Genomic DNA, 22,867 nt, shown 5'->3' on the forward strand with positions numbered 1-22,867 from the left:
CACCTATGCCTAATATCGTCAAAATAAGAAATCAGACCGTGGGCGCCTGCAACATTTATTTCAGTGAAAAAAAAAGCAATTTGTCAGGAAAAAAATACGAAAATTCAAAACAAACAGTATGCTCTTTCTTGCTGACTAGGTTTCTTTTAATTATTTATTTTTTGCTACTGAAATAGATGCTATAGTTGCCCACAGTTTTATTTCTTGTTTAGACAATATTAGGCTTAGTTAGAACTCGGCTTATTGAAAAATATTGTTTCTCACAAATTTTTTTTTGGTCCAGGTAATGTTATGTTCGTGAAGTTTCGCGTTCGATCTCAACAGCCGTGCGTCCGATTCTCACGAAGTTTGAGCTTTCTGCGATGCATAACTTTTTTTATCCGGGCCAAAAACACGGTTCCCCTTTCTCGGGATTTCCCTGTAGAATAATCAGAGCCCATGCACTTCGACATCATCACAGTCAGATCGAGCGCAGGCAGCACTGATTGCACACGAGTGCTGTACCATGCTTTCGGCTTGGGGTTTGTGTCCAATCAACCCGTCGGGCTCGGGTCCAGTTGCTGAATTTGGCGCCATTCGGGTGTGTGAAGACGTTACCCCTGTCAACTCAACTGTCTGACGTCATTGCAACTGAGGTGGCGCTGCTTCCGGCGCGGCGCATGCGCAGAAGAGTCTCTTCACCGCGGAGGCCGGCTTCTCAAAGTGAGCAGCACCCAAACCTTGTGTGAGTGCAAACGCGGAGTTGCTCGTAAACAGTGTATGTAGAGAGCAAGTCGTCTGCTTTCTGAGCAGAAGTTGCGGTGACGTGAGAACAACGCCGAGCTTTGATTGACTTTGAGTGAGAGGATAGTGGGTAGACGTGAAATGCTGGATGCCTCGTGGTCTACCTACTATTTTTTTCATTCATCCAGTAAAAGCTCGGCGTTCTAAAATCATCGAAACCCTGTGCTAGAAGCAGACGACCGTGCGCTAACCATTGGTGTATAGGAGGCAGTTCCCAGACTTCGATTATTCTGGTGGTGTTGGCTAAACACCCCGTTTATTAAAATTCTCACACTGCTAAAAAAAAGAAAAGAATACATAATAAATTTTCATGAAGACTTTCGAAAATCCCCAAAAATAAAAAGATGTTTCCGGGAAAGAGCGGCCAGCAACGGCGGTTGTCGAAGATTGCATAAATCATGCTATTTAGGTAAGTAATTAACTACGTTTTACTAATTAAATGTTTATTCAATGAAAATAAACTTGAGAAACAAAACAGCGCAAAGGACGAGAGACCGGGTGAAAAAGAACGCAGGCACAGCGCTGACTCGTAACTAAACTTTATTGATCGTAACAGCTCAATAAATGCTTGCGCAGTCAAGGACAAAAATGAAAATATACACGCGGCTCCGATTGAAAAAACACACAAAGCAAGCATCGTGGAAAATCACCAAATCCACTCTTTTTAGAAACATACATAAGGCAGGGGAAGCATTTTACGGCGTTCCAAAAAGAACGCTAGATTTGTACGCCCTTTCAAGGTTTCGGTTTCTTATCGGAGTGCATCTTTGCGCCCGCGGTTCTGCTTCCCGGTGGCCGAGGCGCGAAGCTAGCGTCTCGCCTCCCTCGTAGAATGGACGGAAGTCTCGCTAGTATGGCGCACGTGTGCTGCCCATCTCAGCCACCGGAGGGCAGAACCGCGGGAGCAAAGATGCGCTCCGATCAAAAATCGAAACCTCTGAAACTCTATTTGGACCCATTTGTTTTTTTAGCAATGCAGCCAAATCAAGCGTTTTTCTTTCAGAACGCCATAAAATGCTGCCCCTGCCTTATATCTTTCTAAAATGAGTTGATTTAAATGTCTTCGAAGATGCTTAGCAGGTTTCTCCTTTGAATCCTACTTTTATTTTCACTAAATCAAAAGTTTATTAGAAGAACATAGTGAATTATTTATTTAATTAGTGGGTTTTTGTCTTCCTATCTCTGACTTAGTCCGTGGCTGGTAGTTTGTTCCCAGAAAGGTTTTTTTTTTTTTTCTTTCTCAACAACCCCACTTTTAGTGATTTTTCGAACCTTTCGCTGAAACACCCGATATATGGTCTTGGGTATAAAGTAGATACCGGCATATCAATTAAAAAAAGGTATACTTTATTAGTGTAATTGTTAACAAAAAAAACTACTGCATCTCCACGGGGTGAATGATGTTGACTGGGGCGAAGCTCTGGTGGTGCTTGTCTGCGTAGACGCTGAGCCGCAGCATGCCGAGCCTTCCGTTCGTTTTCAACCATGTCACGCTGCGGTCAAATGCTCCACGTTCCATACCACACATTCTCTTTCTGACATGGATGAAAACGAACGAAAGGCTCGGCATGCTGCGGCGCAGCGTCTACGCAGACAAGCACCACCAGAGCTTCGCCCCAATCAACATCATTCACCACGTGGAGATGCGTTTTTTTTTTTTTTTTTTTGGTTTTTTCCCTATACGAGCACCGGAGCACGTGCTCACGTGCTCGTGATCACGTGAGCTGGTGAGCTCACGAGCAGGAGCACGTGTACCCTCTTTTGTTACCCACACACCGGCGAAACAAGCGCACATCTTTCCAACTGCGGCCCCATACGGCATCGGTGCTTGGCGCCATTGAAAAATGATTTCCCTCTCTTGAAATGCGCAATAATAACAATATAATTAGAAGAGATCCGTGGAGATAGGAATTTTGATTACTCGATTGCATACCCAGTGCCAAAGGTTAGCGAGGAACGCTTTCAGTACGATGACGCTCTATACCGACCTTGGCTCGACTTCTAAGATTTGGAGAGCGGTTGCCACCACAACGGAGACCGATCCGCCAATTGCGTTGCGAGGTTTTGGTCGTCCGTATGTTCGTGTCCGTCTGCGTCTGGCTGGCAGGCAGGGAAGGCAATGGTGCTACTCTCTCACGATAGAGGCAAAGGCAACTGTCATTCGTTTGTATCTAGCCACTATCCTGCCAATTAGAGCTCGTCGCTCTGACGGCATGGTATCCGCTGAGTAAAAAGCAGACGAATTGCTCGCCGCACATGCAACGCCTCGAGATCTTAGCTTGAGATCGAAACTTAGTAGAGCAATGACCATTCTTACTTTCCTTCGCTGATAGTAAGGTCCTGGATCTTTTTTATCCAAATATCCAGCTGCAACGTACCCTCTCGAAAATCTGAAACGGGAAATGTTCCCTATAACCACATTTATTGCTCAAATTACAAACAAGACTTACCTACTCAAACAATGTGCGGCAGTCAGCACAATGTTCCTTTTAATTAACGACCCACCACAATACCCACTTCCATTCTTTTTCCCTCGTTGAAGACTCACCTAAAAATTAGATAAGACAATAGGCAGTAAATTTTAATTTAATTAATGCAAATTGTGAAATTCGCGCTGAAGTTTAGATTTACGCTAAAGAAACAGAGCAACGATTTTAACGTTAAAATAATTTGCAGCTTATATTTTTTATACTTTTGACGAAATTTAGAAAAAACAGTTCGCCGCTGAATATAGCGGAAAATGTTCTGAGCTAATTTTAGCGAAAACATTCCACGTTAAAGTTAGTGGAAAAAAGTGAAAGCCGCTTACAACTCCCTGTAACGCCGAATTAGAGCGCAGCTCTTGAGGAGGAGGAGGGAAGGGCACTGGGGGGGGGGTTAAACTAACCAGGGGGGTCACGTGACCTTGGGGGTCGCGTGACCCCCAATGCCGATGATGTCATCACTGACATCACTGATGACGTCATCAGTGACGATGACGATGCGGGTACCGATGACGTCATTAGTGACGTCACTGATGACTTCACCAGTGATGATGACGACGACGATGCGAATGTCGGTGACGTCATCACTGACGTCGCTGATGGCGTCATCAGTGATGGTGACGATGACGATGCGGATGTCGGTAACGCCATCAGTGATGATGACGATGACGATGCGGATGCCGGTGACGTCATCAGTGATGATGACGATGACGATGCGGATGTCGGTAACGTCATTAGTGATGATGACGATGCGGATGCCGGTGACGACATCAGTGACGTCACTGATGACGTCATCAGTGATGATGACGATGACGATGCGGATGTCGGTAACGTCATCAGTGATGATGACGATGCGGATGCCGGTGACGTCATCAGTGATGATGACGATGACGATGTGGATGCCGGTGACGTCATCAGTGATGATGACGATGACGATGTGGATGCCGGTGACGTCAACATTGATGATGACATCAGTGATGATGACGATAACGATGTGGATGCCGGTGACGTCATCAGTGACGATGACGTAATCGGGCGGTCACGCGACATCGGCGGGGGTCACGTGACCTCGGGGGGTCACGTGACCTCGAGGAGGGGGTCACGTGACCTCGGGGGTCACGTGACCTCGAGGAGGGGTCACGTGACCTCAGGGGAGTCACGTGACATCGGGGGGTCACGTGCCCCCACGAGGTCACGTGACCCCGGTGGGGGGCTCGCGCGGTGCATTATGGGACATTTCCCATGATGCACCGGGGTCACGTGACCTCGGGGGGTCACGTGCCCCCCCACGAGGTCACGTGACCCCGGTGGGGGGCTCGCGCGGTGCATCATGGGACATTTCCCATGATGCACCGCGCGGTTACGCCGACGGCGACGGCGACGGCGACGCCGCTCAAGCCGGAAACGGGCCCCTAAGAGCTGCGCTCTAAAACTTCCCTGCTAAATTTAGCGTAAACATTTCACCGCTAATCAAAAAATTTTCACCGAATCGGAGCCCAGTTCTTGAGGAGGAGGAGGAGGGAAGGGGGGACACTTGACCTGGGGGTCACGTGACCCCCAGGGTCACGAAACCTCACGTTTACGCCATACGCGACGGCAACGCCGCTCAAGCTGGAAACGGGCGCCTAAGAGCTGCGCTCTAAAAAGCCGTTTACAGCTCCCTGCAAAAAAGAATTGGAGCGCAGCTCTTGGGGGGGAGGAGGGAAGGATACTGAGGGGAGGGTATACCCCTCCTCCGTCCTCCTCCCTCGTGATCCTGCCTGCTAATCCTCCTGCCCTTATCCTCCTCCTCCACCCCCTCCTTCTCCTTCAGCTCCTCCTCATCCTTTAACCTCCTCCCCTCACCTCCTCCTGTCTCCTCCCCCTCCTCCTCCACCTCTCTGCTACTGCTGGGGGGCCACGTGACCTGGGGGGGGGTCAAGTGACCTTACGGTTACACCGACGGCGACGTCGACGCCGCTGAAGCAGAAAACGGGCGCCTAAGAGCTGCGCTCTAAAACAGCGCGAAAAGACGAGGACGAGACGAAGTAACACGGACGCAGCGGTGCGTTCGTGTTACTTCTTTGTTTGCTCCTCGTCTTTTCGCGCTGTTTTAGAGCGCAGCTCTTAGGGGCCCGTTTCCGGCTTGAGCGGCGTCGCCGTCGCCGTCGCCGTCGGCGTAACCGCGCGGTGCATCATGGGAAATGTCCCATAATGCACCGCGCGAGCCCCCCACCGGGGTCACGTGACCTCGTGGGGGGCACGTGACCCCCGAGGTCACGTGACCCCGGTGGGGGGCTCGCGCGGTGCATTATGGGACATTTCCCATGATGCACCGGGGTCACGTGACCTCGGGGGGTCACGTGACCCCCGATGTCACGTGACTCCCCTGTGGTCACGTGACCCCTCCTCGAGGTCACGTGACCCCCCGAGGTCACGTGACCCCCGCCGATGTCGCGTGACCCCCCGCTTACGTCATCGTCACTGATGACGTCACCGGCATCCACATCGTCATCGTCATCATCACTGATGACGTCATCATCAGTGATGACGTCACCGGCATCCACATCGTCATCGTCATCATCACTGATGACGTCACCGGCATCCACATCGTCATCGTCATCCTCACTTATGACGTCACCGGCATCCGCATCGTCATCGTCATCATCACTGATGACGTTACCGACATCCGCATCGTCATCGTCATCATCACTGATGACGTCATCAGTGACGTCACTGATGTCGTCACCGGCATCCGCATCGTCATCGTCATCATCACTGATGACGTCACCGGTATCCGCATCGTCATCGTCATCATCACTGATGACGTTACTGACATCCGCATCGTCATCATCACTGATGACGTCATCAGCGACGTCACTGATGACGTCACCGACATTCGCATCGTCATCGTCATCATCACTGGTGAAGTCATCAGTGACGTCACTAATGACGTCATCGGTACCCGCATCGTCATCGTCACTAATGACGTCATCAGTGACGTCAGTGATGACATCATCGGCATTGGGGTCACGCGACCCCCAAGGTCACGTGACTCCCAAGGTCACGTGACCCCCCCTGGTTAGTTTAACCCCCCCCCCCCCAGTGCCCTTCCCTCCTCCTCCTCAAGAGCTGCGCTCTAATTCGGCGTTACAGGGAGCTGTAAGCGGCTTTCACTTTTTTAATTCCGAAGTTTGAAAGTTCCTGCACTCTAAAAAAAGCCCGTGCGTCTGCTTTCCCACACAACACTCGGAGAGCCAATCACCGCAATTTACGGAGGCAGATCAGCGAATGACGATGCCGAAACATATGTTTAAACCAAAAAACGCACTCTGAGTTGCGACATTAACCAATGCAAAACGTCACGATTGCATTGCTTAATGTCGCAACTCAAACTGCGTTTTTTTTTTTTTTTTGGTCTAAACATATGTTTTGGCATCGTCATTCGCTGATCTGCCTCCGTGAGTTGCGGTGATTGGCTCTCCGAGTGTTGTGTGGGAAAGCAGACGCACGGGCTTTTTTTAGAGTGGAGGTCACGTACCAGTTACGTCATGACCCTATCTCCCAATCGTGGATTTTAGCGCACACCACCGACGCCGGCTTTCATGCGACACGAGCTCCTTAACACTATCGCGTTACTATGAAACTAAGGGGCGATACCGAATAGCTGAAAGTTGTCGTGAGCGACAGTAATCCCCAAACTACGAAAAGAACCAGCGCATGAGCCCAATATTTTTTACATTAATGCAGTGTAAAATAATCAAGAATATGGTACTCCGCCAGATAAACTGGCTAACAGAAGGGGAAAAAATGTTCCGTCTGGCAAAAAACGGCTTTGGAACATAAATTGGAACACACAAGAGCCTTTTATTATTTCAATCGTGAGTCCTGAACTAACCTGTGCAAACCACCATCGAGTAAGAATACTTGGGGCAGTAGATATAAAAATGGCCTACGATTCGCTCTCTCATCAAGCGATTTTCACACAGCCTCAATGCCCAATCAATACAGGGTAAGCCGCTGAACTTTGTAAAGGTGTTTAATGATATATATATTTTTAAATATGATTGTGACTCAATTAAACACGAAATTGTACTAAAAAGCGGGAATCGTAAGGATTCAGGCGAAATGCGGTTGAAATAAAACGCAACTATCTGACCTCGCACTTTCAATATACAATATTACATGGTTTTAAATATGACCTAGATTTAACAAAATACTATGTTCCACAAGTTTCTTAACCCTAGGCCTTTGTTATGTTTTACTCATAAATGATATTGTGGATATATACCTGGATTTCGTGAGACTCTTTCATATGCTGACGACACGAGCGACTTTTTCAGGTCGATCATGTCGTCCCATTGTCGCACATGACCTCTGTCTATTGCTATCTTTGGTTGTTCTTTACATAAGGAAATCGGCCGCGTATCGTCATGACTTAGGAATGTTTATGATGCTTAGAGCAAACACAGTGAGATGTCACCATATGTAGACGATCTCAGAAACCTCCTCAGGGCACATTTAAAGAGAATGTTTGCCAGTCAACGAAGCTTCACGTACCATCCAGGGGAATTCTCCATCTCTGGCCTGCCGTCCGCCATATACAATTCGTTCTTGTCTGTATACACGACTTCGGCCGCACTCTCTATCGGGCCATCCAGTGCCTTGATAGAACGCGTGAAAAAAAAAATTTAAGGAGTATATCAAAATTAAAACAATAGAGATCTCTCTAAAGTGATGACCATGTATAGTGTATTTTGCGCTATAATTATGCGAGTGTTTCACTGTTTGTGCATGGACTCTGAGCACCTAATGGATACGAGGATTCCGTCAGCCTTCGGGGTCAACTCGGTTTCGCTCGTCTCGAAAAAAAGTGCTGCGTCAGCGTTAGGTGAGGACTCGGATCCAGTAACATGCTTCGTCTTCGTGGCCAAGAGATGGCCACCGCAAGTGTTGCTTGATGTAGTTTTAAGAAAGGGTTTATTCTACGTAGCCTTCTCAATGATGCGTCCAGTAAGGCGTGATCTATATATTTGTACTTTTTCGCAATTTCAAACATTAGTACAATTAGGAAGCGCGCCACCGCAAATCAGGCTGTTATTTATGCTCAAGCTATATCAGTGTGTCACGCTAAGTGTCATTGCTCCCGCGAATCCTGCTCAAGGTAGTTGTACTCAAGCAGACAATGTGGATTAAGTGCGATCTTTATGGCACAAACACCAACCACCTGCTGTTAGAATACCGTTACCGCAGGCAAATACCTAAAGATTGAGTCGCTCTGAAACCACAGCAGCAATGCCGCCGAAGGAGGGTTGGTACTTGCAGTTTATTTTTTTTTTTTTAATTAAGAACAATGAAATCAACTCAAACTACAAAAGTAATAAGAATTGAAGGCTGGTGTACGTTAAGGAAAGTAGAACAAGCTCTTCACACGAGCTCCTCCCCTCTTTCCGCTTTAGCAGAACAAACACTGGAAAGAATACGAATCCCTCCTCAGCTCTACTAACCTCCTCTCATGCGTTTTTTCTTTGATAAAGTGCAAATAGTGGAGGGCTTTCTAGAAGGGTTTGTCTTGCTTTGTTTAACCAGAAATCGAGCATATGAAGGGAATACCAAGTTTGCAATGAAAATGAATTTACATTATGATTAACTTCAATAGGGGTTTCACTGGCGGCCATTGGTGAGTCCGTGGGCGCTGAGCGCGTGCTGTTGGCGAGCCTCTGCAGTGCTTTTGCAACATGTGTTGCACATACCATAAAGATTTCTGGTATTTGCAGCCTTTACACCTTTGGAAGTACGGCCAGAGGGCGCCGCCATCTTGCTCAGTTGGGGTCCGCTTCGGCGCGCGTCAAAATCCGATCACGACGCCTGGCGTCGTAATCGGATTATGACGAGTTCAAGCGCACCCCAATGAGCAAGATGGCGGCACCCTGTTGCCGCATCTGCAAACGTCTATACGTGTGAGCCCGTTCTGAGCATTCGCTGTGTTCATCGCGCTCAAATACCGCTTCCGAGAATACCCCCTATAGGATAGCACGCGGCTATGACGTCACGCCGCTGCCGGGGGCCCTGCTATGGCCATTGCGCATGAGCAGAAGCTTCAGATCATAGAAATACAGTTTCTGTCCACGCGCAATGCACATACATCTGTAGGCAAACGCTGTCTTGTTTGTAAACAGCGTGCTAGCCTATGCTCACGGTAGAGTGCTAGGGTTATGCGGAGCGCAACTTCGTCTGCTTCTTGCACAGAGGTTGCTATGATGTCAGAACGCCAGGCTCTTATTGGCTGATTAAAAAAACCAAGACAGTGGGTAGACCTCAAGGCATCTAGCGCAAAGGTCTACCGGCGATCCTTTCAATTAAAGCCAATGAGAGTGTTGCGTCGTTCTGACGTCACCGCAACGCACGGGCACGAAGCAAAGGACTTGATCTCCGCATAGGGAAGTAATCAGGGTGTAAGATAGACAAGTGGGGAAACGGCCCGTAGAAGCCTACCGCAGGGCCGTGACCGGATTGTGTACTCGTCTGCTTGCGGGTACCCCCGATATGCGACAGATGGCGCATATCGGGAGAAAACCGAGAGGGACACAATCCGGTCGCTCATTTGGCTCTCGTTTCCCCACCTGTCTATCTTACACACTGGAAGTGATGCACGTTAGGGTTTTTAATAAGAAAAAGAACAGAAATGAAGTCCGGACTTCTTTGGCCATGGCGCAACATTCAAAGCATAAACAAGTTTTGAAATTTAGTCGGGAAACTTCTATCACTCTCTTCATCTTAGTGTGAAGCCTCTGCGACAAACTAATGGCGGCCTTCTTGAGGTTGATGAGGACGCTGAAGATACGACCAAACGTAGGATATATGAGACCTGGAGGTTTGAGATGTCAGTACAACGCGACACACGAATTAGATACAACGGCTGCGTAAGAGTATATTTCGGAGCGTGGTCCAATCAGCCTCTGGGCACAAGTTTGACTCTTAAGCCTTTTGGTGGCGGAATATTTAATTCAGACGCTTATAAGTCGCCGATTTGTAAGGGTCAGTTTTTGGGTTCACGACACCGACACTGAGAAATAATAAAAAAAGTGTCGGTGACCGGTGAAAATACTGTTTCATGAGCGCCATTAGTTAGTCAAAAGTGAAATTGCTTCTTGAGCCAACATATGGCACAAAATTTTGAAAAGGGTCTATTGAGTGCGAATTTCTCACGGTGGGCTTCACATCGGGAGCGGACTGTTGTGGGGAAACTGCGAGGGTGGTAAAGTTGTTAAAATCAGTTCAACAAGAAAAGTTCTTGCTTACCTCCAGTGCACAACAGTAACAAGGACGCGAGCAGCGTAAGGAACATCATGCCACAAGTTGAAGAATACTAAATGAAAGAGTTATTTATAAATGTTTAGAAGCCTTGTCTTGCGTATAGAAAACATTTTGAAATAATATTTGCACTTAGCTAACGATTTCTATTTTGTTTTATTTCAGTATTTAGCAACATACAGACGAAAGAAGAGAGGAAAAAATTTGCATCCAGCTTTATATACAAAGTCCTATAATATATACGGAAGAGTATTTAAGGTGCGATCGTTTGTATTTGTTCAGAAAGCATTAAACAGTTCGTGAGAGTGAATGAAAATATATTGTTCATTATTTGACTACACATGACCTGACGTCAAGCGATGTTTTCGTGTGACATGATGTTATGGCGTCAAATAGGGGTGTAAGAAGAAAGAAGAATGAAAGATTTTATGCAGACAGCCGACGAATAGTACAGTGGGGGGGAGGGGGGTAGGGGAAGGGGTCATAAAAAAACATAAGCAGGCCTGAACCCCCCTCCCCGGTCGTGCCATACTGCAAGTTCAGACGAAAGGTATATTCAACAGAGAAAGAAAACTCACGTGACCGGGACAAACCCAACATTAAAAAAATGGATACCCGCAATAAAAAAAAATGAACGAAAGGAAACTGTGCATAAAAAGGTGCAAAAGGTGGCATTCAAGAAAATGAAAACAAGACCGTCACATATAGAGCGACCAAACAACGCCCATCCATCCCTTTAAACCTGCACAAACACGACGCAAAAAGTGTCACCAGGCAATAAATTTGCACAAACAAAAAACACCAGGACTTTGAAAGTCACCATTCACCCATACAGAAGGGAGATAAAACATTTTTTTTTTTCGAAGACTGCTAAAAAAAAACGCCGCATAAAATAAAACGGTGTGCACCAGCGCACGAAAAAACAACAACAAAACAGCAAACCCATTACTTTTGAAACGACAAAAGTAAGCATGCATGTATTTGTTTAGAGCTTGCACGGACATAACTCCCTCTATCATCATCATAAGTCATTGTGGTTATTTATAAGGTGTGGAGTTTGAAAATTCAATTCCTTTGTGCCATAGAGTGCGCATTTTCCCTTTCGCTAGTTCGTGCGCCAAACATTCTAAGCATGGTCTTTCGAATTATTGTTCTAAAAAAAAGCACATGGTTCAAAGTCGATTCTCTTACACATGACTAAACCTGATTTTTTTTTTTTCATAAACATTAAGAATGGCTTTTATCCAGTTTTCCAAGGAGTGGAACAAAGTGACCTCGGTGCGGTGCATTTTTTACGTAGCGCAGGAAGTTTCTTGGTGTATGTGCAAGATTTTTATATTTGTTTCGTGGTGGTTCCCCATGCGACAAAGCAGTAGTGAATATGTAAATAAAGTAATTTAAAGTATAGCTTTTTTTTCTGCCCAATGGGGGAATAAATGTTTAAGCCTAGATGTAACCCCAATAGATCACCAAATATTTGTTTTTACTCTGTCGACATGAAAGGGCCAATTAGAATGTTCATGAAACAGAACGCATTTGAACTTCCGTGATACAACACATTCGATGATTTCGTTTTGAAACTAAATTTGCATTTCTAGTTGAATAAAAATATTTCGTGGTCAAAGATAATGTGCTTAATTTTTTTATTCAAGTTTGTTTACTCACAGCTTAGCTGAATACAAATATTTCGTGGTCAAAGATAATATGCTTAATTTGTTTATACAAGTTTGTTTACTCTCAGCTTTAACAATAGATTTGAAACCATGCATTGGTTATGCGCTCAAGTACTCGTAAGGTTGGCCGAGAGCAAAATATGTTTTTGTCATCAGCATATAAATTTATTTCAGGTGTTTGGGGTATTTTTATAATGCCATTTATGTAAATTAAAAATAAGAGTTGTCGAGACTTGACCCCTGTGGGACGCCATATTTTATTTGACACATAATTGACTGTGCGTGATTAATATCTTGTGTATTGTAAACAATTTGATAAATAGCTTTTAATTAAACTAAAGTACTATAATGCGACTTCCTGTTTAGATTTTTTATAAATAAAATTATGCTTGACTGAATCAAGCATTTTTTTAACTTAACAAACGCTTTTGCATTATAGAACTTCTGCTTGAAATTGCTAATAATATTTTTTTAATGTTTAACAGCATCAATTCAGGCAATTTTTGGTTCTAAAAGCCGCACTCTTGGTCCACTGGAATTATTTTTATCAAATAATTTTAAGGTTTGTCGTTTATTAAACTTGCTCTATGAGTTTTGAAAAAAGATCGGTGCAACCAACATTGGTTTGTAATTATTTAGGTCGTTTTATTAACCTCGTCAATGAATCACTCTCGCATTTTTATTCTTATTTTATCAGGTAATATGCGGATAATTAAGACTAGATTACATATCCGTGAGAGTGACCCACTAATTAAGTTGGTAACTGATTTTATTGGCTGATAATTTATACCATCTTCACCGCAAGTACTGTTACTTCTAGGTTCTTGTATTACACTATATTTCAGGCTAAACATTGTGAAGAAAAATTAAGGTTTCCATCCACGCTGTAAAAATGGTTGGACAGCAAAGCTGTTATATCGCCTGCAATGATTGCCCAGTGCACTATAGATTCCTTTTGTGGCCAACGTCACCAGGTGGAGCTCCAGCCTTTGAAGTGCCATAGAACTTTCGGTTTATAAAAAGAATGAACAAGGGCCACCGTAACACTGCTGCTTGAAATGTAGATGAAGCTTTTAACCACGAATTCGCCTGGTGAACGCCAAATGAACGAAGGAGTGCGAGATCTGCTAAAATGTTTCGAGTATTCTTGTAAACACACCTGCCTCCTCCAAGGTGTAATATTTTACGGCCAAAGGCCCTCATTAAATCTCCAACTTTGCTGTCCGTGCAGCTTTTATGCGTTCTAACACTGGTGACATAAGCAAACTAAACAGGCTTGCAAAGACAGTGCGACCGGAAGTCGTTTGGGACGCACGCGGCAGTTTGTTTGTAAAGTGCAAAAGGATCCACGCCAAATGATTCACTAAAGAAAACTAAATGCGCTTTGCCAAACGTTTTGTTTGTTTTTTTTATGTGAAAGGATTCGTTCGCTGCCGTTGCCGCGGCAGCTTATGCAACCGCAATCTTTACCGAGAAACGCGTGCGGGGAACGCTACTTGGTTATCATCTATCACGTGGTTCGGACACTTGTTTTGTGGTTTTCTTACTGAAACCAGTGTCAAAACCACGTGACAATAAATAACGTTGGCGTGAACGGTGATAAGTTGAGGTGTACGAATAGTGGCTCGAATCGAATAAAGCAGCGTCATCCTTAGCTTCTGCACAACTGCAAGAGCCGACCGTCTTGGATTTCTCTTGCATTGTCAATTATGTGAATGACGCAGTGCTATTCAATTCGAACCACTATTTGTGCAACCCTACTGATAAGGCGAGCGCGATCGTTTTCTGTGGACTACAGTTGAGTCAACGTACACGAAAAAGCCCAACCAACGAGTCACACACAGCTTCGCTGTAAAAGAAGGAATTGGTCGGTGCAGAGGTGTGCGCTGCATAAATTTCTTTAGGACTACGTGTGGGTGGCACAACAAATGAGAGGGGAGGGGGGGGGGGGGGGGGGGTCGGGGTTTAAAGCTTTACCGAGGTGCGCTTGAGAGTCGCGTGAACCGCCCCTGCCGCAGAGGACGCGAGCTCGGCCGCTCGGCCGCTGTCCAGAGCCAGCGAAGATTGTGGAATCACGGCTGCCGGGACGGCGTCTATCGCCGTTTCAATCAGACTGGAGTGCGTCGCGTTGAAGTGAGCGAAGCCAGCAGATAAGAAATTGCTGCAGAAGCCACTATTGTTGGTTGTATACGAAATGCGAGAGCATTCGTCTAATAAAACCTCGAGTACGACGTCTAGGACGATGTCGAGGACGACGCCGTAGAGAACAACGCCAAAGACGACGTCTAGGACGTGCTCTAGGACGACGTGGAAGTCGACTTCTAGAACGACCTCTTGGGCGATCTTAAGGACGACCTTTACGGAGACCTCAAGGACGACATCGAGGATGAGGCCCTGCAGAACGATGTCGAAGACAACGTCTAGGATGACCTCTCGGAACACCTCAAGGACGACATCTAAGAGGACTTCAAAGACTACGTCTTGGACGACCTCAAGGACGACGTCCAGGTCGTCAGGTCCTTCGAAGAATGTGCGAATGTGAAGGAGTGTGAGAATAAAACGTGAAATGGTCTACGGCGCATACCTACAGCGCGGTCCCACACCTACTGCGCTCGGCGTGGGAACGCAATGGTGTGTGTGGTCGTCGCAGTGAAGTGGTCGGCCCTGCAACGTGTCAAGGCGCATGAGGGCCTTGTCTTCCTTTCGGGTTAGATGACCCCTTCGGAAGGCTGCTGTGTCGATAGCGTTCTGTGACGGAGTTGTGGGGTAGGAGATCAGTGACAACAAGTAGTGCCATTCAGTAGAGTTTCTCGAGTTCACCCAGTTGTGGGCGAGGGAAGTGAAAGGGTATATATATCCCCGTAGCACGCCCTTGAGGTGAGGACCACTTGGACAAGCGTGCGAGCGATGTCTCAGGTCGCCCCGCCAAACTTGGTGGAAATCCGCTTGATAATCTGAACGAACCTTTTCTACGTAGGGATAAGTTGTTTCATCCATTCCTCGGCCCCGCCTTTGGCGCTTATGGACACTCCAAGGATTCGAATCCGCCGTTCCTACGGCTCAGTGAGGTGTTGACAGTGCAACATTAGGTAGGCCTTGGCGCGTTCAATGTGTGGTCCGCAAATGAGCAAGTAGTGAATCTTGTCTGGTGATACTTTCACTCCTGTGGAGGCGAGTGAGCGAGAGCTCGATGGTCGGCAGGGCATTCTGAAGTTCCTCACAAGCCCGCCTTGTGGTGGGGAAGTCATCGTTTTTAGTCCAAGTCGTAATATCGTCCGCGTGTAGAGTAAAAGGGATCGAGTAATCATTGTGCTTTAATAAAGTATGCATATACACGTACGAAGGTATTACTTTTCATGGGACCCAACACCACTCATCATTTGAATCACCGAAGCAAATACACATGCACCGAAAATCGAAGTCAGCGCACTAGCATTCAGACGTCATCACAGTCGGGTCGAGCGCAAACGCACATTGGAAATGAGAGCAGCGTCAGCGTCTGACTGTGCTTCGTGACCATCGATGCGTCGAAGGCCGTGCCCAGTTCTTGAGTTGGCCGTCATCCAAGTGTGATGACGTTACGTTGCCTGGAGGGAGAGCAGGCTGTTCGCAGGCTAGGTGGTGTTGATTACACCCAAAATACACTTTCTCTTCTTTTCTGTGGAGTACGATGGTCGATTTGCTGATGTGAATTCTCTCCTGCAGTTTCTTTTTTCGCCATAGTGCTACACTCGTTTTGGGTGCAAACTAGTTTCTGAATGTATAAAACGCTTTTATAGGGGGTATTCTCTAGAGGCCATATTTGAGGACGATGTTTAGGGCGCATGCTCAGAACGAGCTCACATTAATAGCCTCCTAAGTCCGGCAATCTTGATGGTGCGGAATGCACGTTGCAAAACAACAGCGGAAGTTCGCCGTCAGCACTCGCTCGGCAGCCGCGCACACAGCTATTGCCGCCAGTAAATACTTCCTATAGGGAGTATTCACTGGCGGCCATATCCGTGTGCGCTGCTGCTGAGCGCGTGCTGACGGCGAGCTTCCGCAGTCCTTTTGGAGCGTGCATTTAGCACCATCAAGGTTGCCGGTCTTAGCAGGCTATTAATGTGAGCTCGTTCTGAGCATGCGCCCTAAACATCGCCCTCAAATATGGCGTCCAGTGAATACCTCCTATAGCGGAGCACTCCCCTCCCTTTCCCAGTCTCAACGTCTCGCGTTAAATTTAACGGGGAACTTGACGTCACGTGACCTATACAGTAGTGGAGTTTACCCGTTAAATCTAGCGTAAAAATTAATGTCACGTGACCTGATGTCGCGACATCTAAAGACCAATTCAGTTTTCCCGCTAAATTTCGCGGATAAATTGAGATCACGTGACACACCAACTAAATTTTCCCAGTAAATTTGACGGGGAAATTAATGTCACGTTACTCGACATCACTAGACCTATCCATAAATTGTTTCAGAGCGTAGCTCTTAGGCGCCCGTTTCCGTGTTGAGTGGCGTCGCCGTCGGCGTCGGCGTAACCGTGCGCGTTGTATCATGTGAAATTTTCCATTTAGCGGCAATATTTCCCCGCTAAATTTAGCGGAGAAATTTTGAGTAAATTTCCCACTAAATGGGAGGGCACTGGGCGAGGAGGTGGGGAGTGTACGGAGTGGAAAAAAATAAATATCCTCCCCCCCCCGTACCCGCCCCTCCTCCACCTCAAGAGCTGCGCTCTAATTCGGCATTACAGGGAATGTGAACGTATTTAATTTTTTTCCGCTGAATTTAGAAGAAATATTGATGTCACTCGGCCTGACGTCAGGTGGTCCTTTACACCAATTTAGTTTCCCGCTAAATTTAGCGGAGAAATTGATACCAGTCTAATTAAGGAGCATACCCCAAGACGAGTGCTTAATGTCTTCTAAGAAAATTTCAATGATCGCTCCTCAAATACTGTATTTAATGCATTAGAAGACTTTGGACATAAAGGCCGCTGTCAATTTTTTCCCTTCTCATACTGCAGACGGAGAGAAACAAAAATTTGTTAAGGGACAGTTGGAATGCAGTTATTTCTTCGTTACTTTTTTAACTTTGTACATTCGTCTAAAATCGCTTAAGCTGTAGATATCCGCAAAATTACTCTAATTCGTCCCTGCAAAGGTTGGCGCCCGTTGATAGCTTGCTCGCGCAAGTTCTATAAACCGAACACGTAAGCATTTTAGGAGAAAACGAATTTGAAGTTGCCTTCATCACAATTCAATCAAACCTGTGCAATGACGCTCTTCCACGGCAATATTTGATTGAAATGTTTTTTAATATAAAAAAAATTCCTTTCTAAAAAGCCAGAAAATCTGCGATTGATTATTGTTTCACCTTTGTTTTGTTCCCTGTAGTTGTGTTGAGTAATGTTCTGACCGCTCAGCGACCTTTTTGTTTTTATCAAGAGGCTCTCGTTTATTAATATAAAAATATTAAATGACCTAGATTGTTCACTACTCAGGACAAATGCTTAAAAAATCTTCAATCTTTTTTTACAAACTATGTACCGTAAGCATGGTGGATCTAAAGAGAATGTCTTTGTGTTTACGACTTACCACTTCGATGAGCTGTGTTTTACGCAGTGAATCGCAGCTGCAGACCTTCGTTATTGGGGCAGCAGATACCACTAGCTAAATATGAATATCCAGACGAAGAAATGACTGGGGTCTTACAATAAAGAAAGTATAAAGGGGAATGTTGTATAATCTAGGGGTGTCACGAACTTTCTTAGACCTTAAAGTTCGAATAGTTCGCCGAGCTTACGAAATTTTATTCCAGAATTGTTTTCATAGTTCGTAACGCAGTTTAACTTAAATCTTAGGAAATAAATGCCAATTGAACGCATTATAACGGAAGTGCATTATTTTATTTATATCTATTCCGTTTAATTGTCATGCTACTCCGAGCAGAGCCCTCCGCTTGTTCTCTATTTCTGAGCATGCGCATAAGAGACGAACTTCAGTCGAACCATTGCGTCAAATGTTCGAAAAAGTGGCACCTGGTCGCACTCGAACAAAGGAAGACACCTGACATCCACAATTAAAACTACTCAAAAGAGCTATGAAAGCCTCGGTTGCAGCCATTGTAACGCACATCGAGAGCTCCCCAAAGGTTTTGTTCAGTGAAACAACCCGGAGGGTTTTTGAGATCACCTGAATAAATTTAACGTTCCCATCAAAGAGCGTGGAGAGCACTAATATGAAATATTATCCTTCAAGAAGACAATGGTTATAATTATGAATTTCCGCATTCAAAAAGTGGTATCTCCTTCCAAATAACTGTTTGAAACGCTAGCATTAAGGGATCGGCGTGTTCCGTCGTCGCGGTGATGATGATATTGGCCAGGGGTTGCCAGACTTTTTGGCTAAAGGGCCGAATCAGCCGTGTGTTGCAGTCTCGAGGGCCAGAAAAAAAAAAAGTAAGTGTAATAGAAGGAAAAGTAAGCAAATAAACCAAGATAAGCATTTAAACACCAAAATGAATGTTTAAGTATTAAAAACCATGAGGTGAATGAATACATATACATCAGATTGAAATATAATATTGAGCTGATTACGACAGTACACAACACACGTGACGTGGAAAACTCAACTTTCATAAATCTAAGCGCATGAGAACAGTGGCGCCAATCGCGCAGTGTAAAACACTAATGAAAATTATAAAAACTATTGCTATAATAATGTGCAACAGTTTGCCAGAGGGCACAAAGCGCCACGTACAGACATGAAACAGGGGACTAAGAATGGGAATGCTAGTCGTGACAATGTTCAATTAATAATTCAATTAATAATATGGCGAGAGTCTTAATGTATTTGATCACGGGGCACTCATAATGCCTGATTTATTTATTCAGTGGTACCACAGCTACCGAAAGAAAACGGGTGGCGTGACGTTGCGTTTTTGGCAGCGTTTGATTGTCTCCGTCGAACCGTAGTATCGACAGCGCTCGGACTTATTGTGAGAGGGAGTACAGACAATATATTGTTACGCACTTTCATCAAACGAGATGTTTATTCGAAGTCTACTAAATGTACGCTGTACAGCTTAATAAGAGTTCAGACGAATATAGAGTATAATAAAATCCTATTTAAAATTACTACTTTCTCTTAATACGGGTGCGTAAAATTTACGTCCTTTTTTCTCAGCAAGGCCCACAGCCGGCTGACTGATGTCCAGTTCCTGTAATAAAGCCAGTTTAAACAACATCGTCATTAATATAGTTTCAGTAAATTCTTTTTTGTCCCCGAGTGATGTTACTACAGGCGTGCACTTCCGTTTGTATTGCATTGTGCTAAAATTAGTAGCTTCAGCGACCTTTCATAACACCATTGGCAACTGCTCAGTGATAAAAGTAATGATAAATACGGCTGGACACTACAATAATTGTTTAATCACCAAAAAAAAAAAGTTGGCAGGCGTGCTGGTTAGGGAACAAACGTGTCTTAGCACAGTCTTAGTGTTTAGATTATGAAGATTAATTCAAAGTTTTTCTTTTGTAAAATAAACAATACTAATTAAATATACTAATTTTTCCTTTTATGACATAAAAAGTACGCTTGACCTACTCTTTTAATACCTTTTCAATATTGGAAGTTCACTTTTATTAGACTCTAAGTTTCCTCTTTACTTTAGCCATGCATGCTGTCCACTTGTCGACCCGGTCTTGCAACAAAAGGTCTAAAGTCTCCAACATTATGAAACGCCCGTTCGGCGAGGCAGTTTCAGGCGGCTAGGCCTAATTACACTTGGCCATGTTTACGCGTATTGGAGTGAGGATATAGATGAACCTTTGTTCTATCCTTTTTCCAAAACTAAAGTTCGTCTGGTCAAAGTATGCTCGAGTCATCGCATAAACTGGCTACGCAGACGGGTCCTTCATATGTGTGGCACTTTAAATACTAGCTAAAGGTGTATGTTAAATATACAATTACTCAACTAGAAATATATCGCAATGTTTTTTTATACAAGAACAAAATTAGTATACTTTTAGCGCATTCATTTTACCAACCTGCCGTGCGCGAGGCATTGTTAGCACAGCTAAAAGCAATCTTGCTATTTGGTGTATCGACGATACCTCTTGGATTGGAGGTGAAACGTTTAATGGCCAGTGTTTCTTTTGTCAAGACGAGTAAATTTTCTGATTGCTCTTTTAATATGTTCACCCGGCTTCTGAAGTACTTCTACATTGCCTGTAAAACAAATATTTATACTTCCCTGACTGTAACCTGAGATACAGCATATGAACAGCACTTGAAAAACGTAGGGTAACGTCGAAGGTGTCAGCATGTTTTTTAATGCTTTAGCATTAGAACGTTCGTTTTGACAAAAACCCTGCGGTGTCTTTCGTTTTTCAGTCATCGCGTGCGACTCTCCCAATGGCCCGAAGCGCCGGCGTGAGCACGCGTCAGCCTCTGTCTTTCTCCCCGGCGCTGACAAACTGACAGACACGGCCGGGCTTTCGTAAAAACGAGCCCTTTCGTTTTCGGCAAAGTCAAGCGCACAGCTGGCGCGGAGCCAGAGAGGAGGAGGCGCCGCACAACACTTCCTAGATAACAAAGCCGTTGTGAAGGGGTCAGCGTTCGTGTTTCCCAGAGGAGGATGTGTCGAACGGTAGTCGACTATTCTGTCGACTACCGTTCTGTCAACGAACGCGAAAAACCCAACCAACGAGCCATACACAGCTTCGCTGTAAACAAATAAATTGGTCGGTGCATAGGTGTGCTATGCTGCACAAATTTCCGTACGTGTGGGTGGCACAACAAACAACAGGGGAGGAGAGGGGGGGGGGGGGGGGGGGGGGGGGTTAACGCTCCGCCGAGTTGCGCTTGAGAGTCGCGTAAACTGCCCCTGCCGCAGAGGATGCGAGCTCGGCCGCTCGGCCGCTGTCCGGAGCTTTAAGCGAAGATTGGGCGTGTTAAGTTAGGAAGCTGAAGACTCCGGGCATCTACGCTCGAGCGCGCGGGCGGCGCGGGTTCGGAGCGTAGGTTAATGGTACCGAGGCGCCATCTGACGCCTATTTTTAACGTTTCCGCTTCCGGCTTTCCAACGCGCGCTTACTTAAACATGGCTCCCGTCACGTCGAAGCTCATCGAATTTTTGTTAGACGACGATTTCGACGCAGAAGGTGCGAGGAGACGGCGGCAACAGCAAGAGCTTGAATATGTGCTGCGCGATGTAAGCGCGGTGATTAGAAGTACGCCGAACCTCTTCTGAATTCCCATAAGCCTTAAAGAATGACCGCTGTTTCTAATATGCAGCCTGCAGAGAGCCCGACGAGGGAGGTTTCGTGGAATCGAGGATTATACCTCGAAGATCGTACCTCGCTACCGCAGCAATTTAAAGAACACTTCAGGATGAATCGCAGCACGTTTGAAGTAAATAATTTGGCTTCTCACGTCTTTGGAAGTTCGCTTGTTAGTTTTGGGCAAACAGTATTCAAAAGTAAATTGGACAATGACAATTCAACAGTAGTAATTAAAATATCATCGCTGTATACTGTGCATCTGTTTCTTGCGGAAGCACAAAGGATTTTCCGTCACACCTACTTGTGCTTGGCAGGGTTTTACTGCAAAAGATTTGGTCATGCAACTTGTCAATTAAAATCTTTTAGCAGCGTTCCATTAAATTGCTCGCGAGTACCCATTTTCTTAGCTGATTACATGTGCCTCAGCAGCCGAACCTCTAGTGGCTGCGTTGATCCACCATACCATACGGTTTGTTCGCAGGTCCTTTTGAAGATCCCACAACAGCAAATGGTCACGCAGACGACTCCACGCATTCCAGTTGCAACAAACGTCCTCGTGACACTGTGGCTGCTTGGAAATCAAGAACCCTACAGAAACAATGGTCACTTGTCTGAAGAACAAGTTACCTATAATGAGACTCTGAGTGCGGCAAGATCCGTCATTGAGCGAGCCTTCGCTCAGTTGAAAGGAAAATCCAGAAGGCTAAAATATCTCGATATGAAAGCTACAGAGATGATGAGCAAGTATGTCTTGGTATCCTGCGTTCTCCACAACATTATTCTGCAGTCTAAGGAGCCGTTCGTCGTAGAAATTCAGAGACGACGACGATTCATCTGGTGATGATGACCAGACACACACTGCAGACAGCAGGGCATTGGAAAAGCAGAATGCAATAGCGAACTTTCTATACATGCAGTAGCTTCCTGTAGGGCTTGATGCTATCGGTGTCCCCGTGAGAAACTCACTTTCAGAAATTTTATTTATTCAATGAATACTTCGAAACAACAAGGTTCTATGTGACAAAAATAAAATCATTTGTAAAACAATGCTCTCGTTGTGTAAATGAATGGTTACCAAACAATGTGAACTGAGAAAGACATGGCAGTATGCTTACAGGCCAAGACATTTTTGTCGAGTTTGGCAGCTGCAAAAGTACTTAAATTAATGCTTACAAGGCAATGAAAAGGGCCATACTTTGACTTCAATAAAGTTGTCTTTTTGACTAGTACAAACATAGGCAGAGAACAAAAGCAAGATTCCGGATCTGTCTAAATGACTACACAAAAAGATCTTGGCTACTACACTTAGCGAATGCTAATTCTAGTAGGGATGCCGCGAACTTTTTTCCAATCGAAGTTCGATGATC

At 45.4% G+C, this 22,867-nt stretch overlaps 1 protein-coding gene across 1 annotated transcript; it reads left to right on the plus strand.

Annotated features, from left to right (window-relative positions):
• Positions 1 to 21,504: 21,504 nt before the first annotated feature.
• On the plus strand, positions 21,505 to 22,473 carry LOC120843107. Its single transcript, XM_040214338.1, has 2 exons — positions 21,505 to 21,630; positions 21,982 to 22,473. The coding sequence occupies exons 1-2, from the start codon at positions 21,508 to 21,510 to the stop codon at positions 22,339 to 22,341; spliced, it is 483 nt and encodes a 160-aa protein (XP_040070272.1). The 5' UTR covers positions 21,505 to 21,507; the 3' UTR covers positions 22,342 to 22,473.
• Positions 22,474 to 22,867: the final 394 nt, after the last annotated feature.

This window comes from Ixodes scapularis, unplaced genomic scaffold (assembly GCF_016920785.2).
Source record: "Ixodes scapularis isolate PalLabHiFi unplaced genomic scaffold, ASM1692078v2 PGA_scaffold10__122_contigs__length_95168666, whole genome shotgun sequence".
Lineage (NCBI taxonomy): Eukaryota > Metazoa > Arthropoda > Arachnida > Ixodida > Ixodidae > Ixodes > Ixodes scapularis.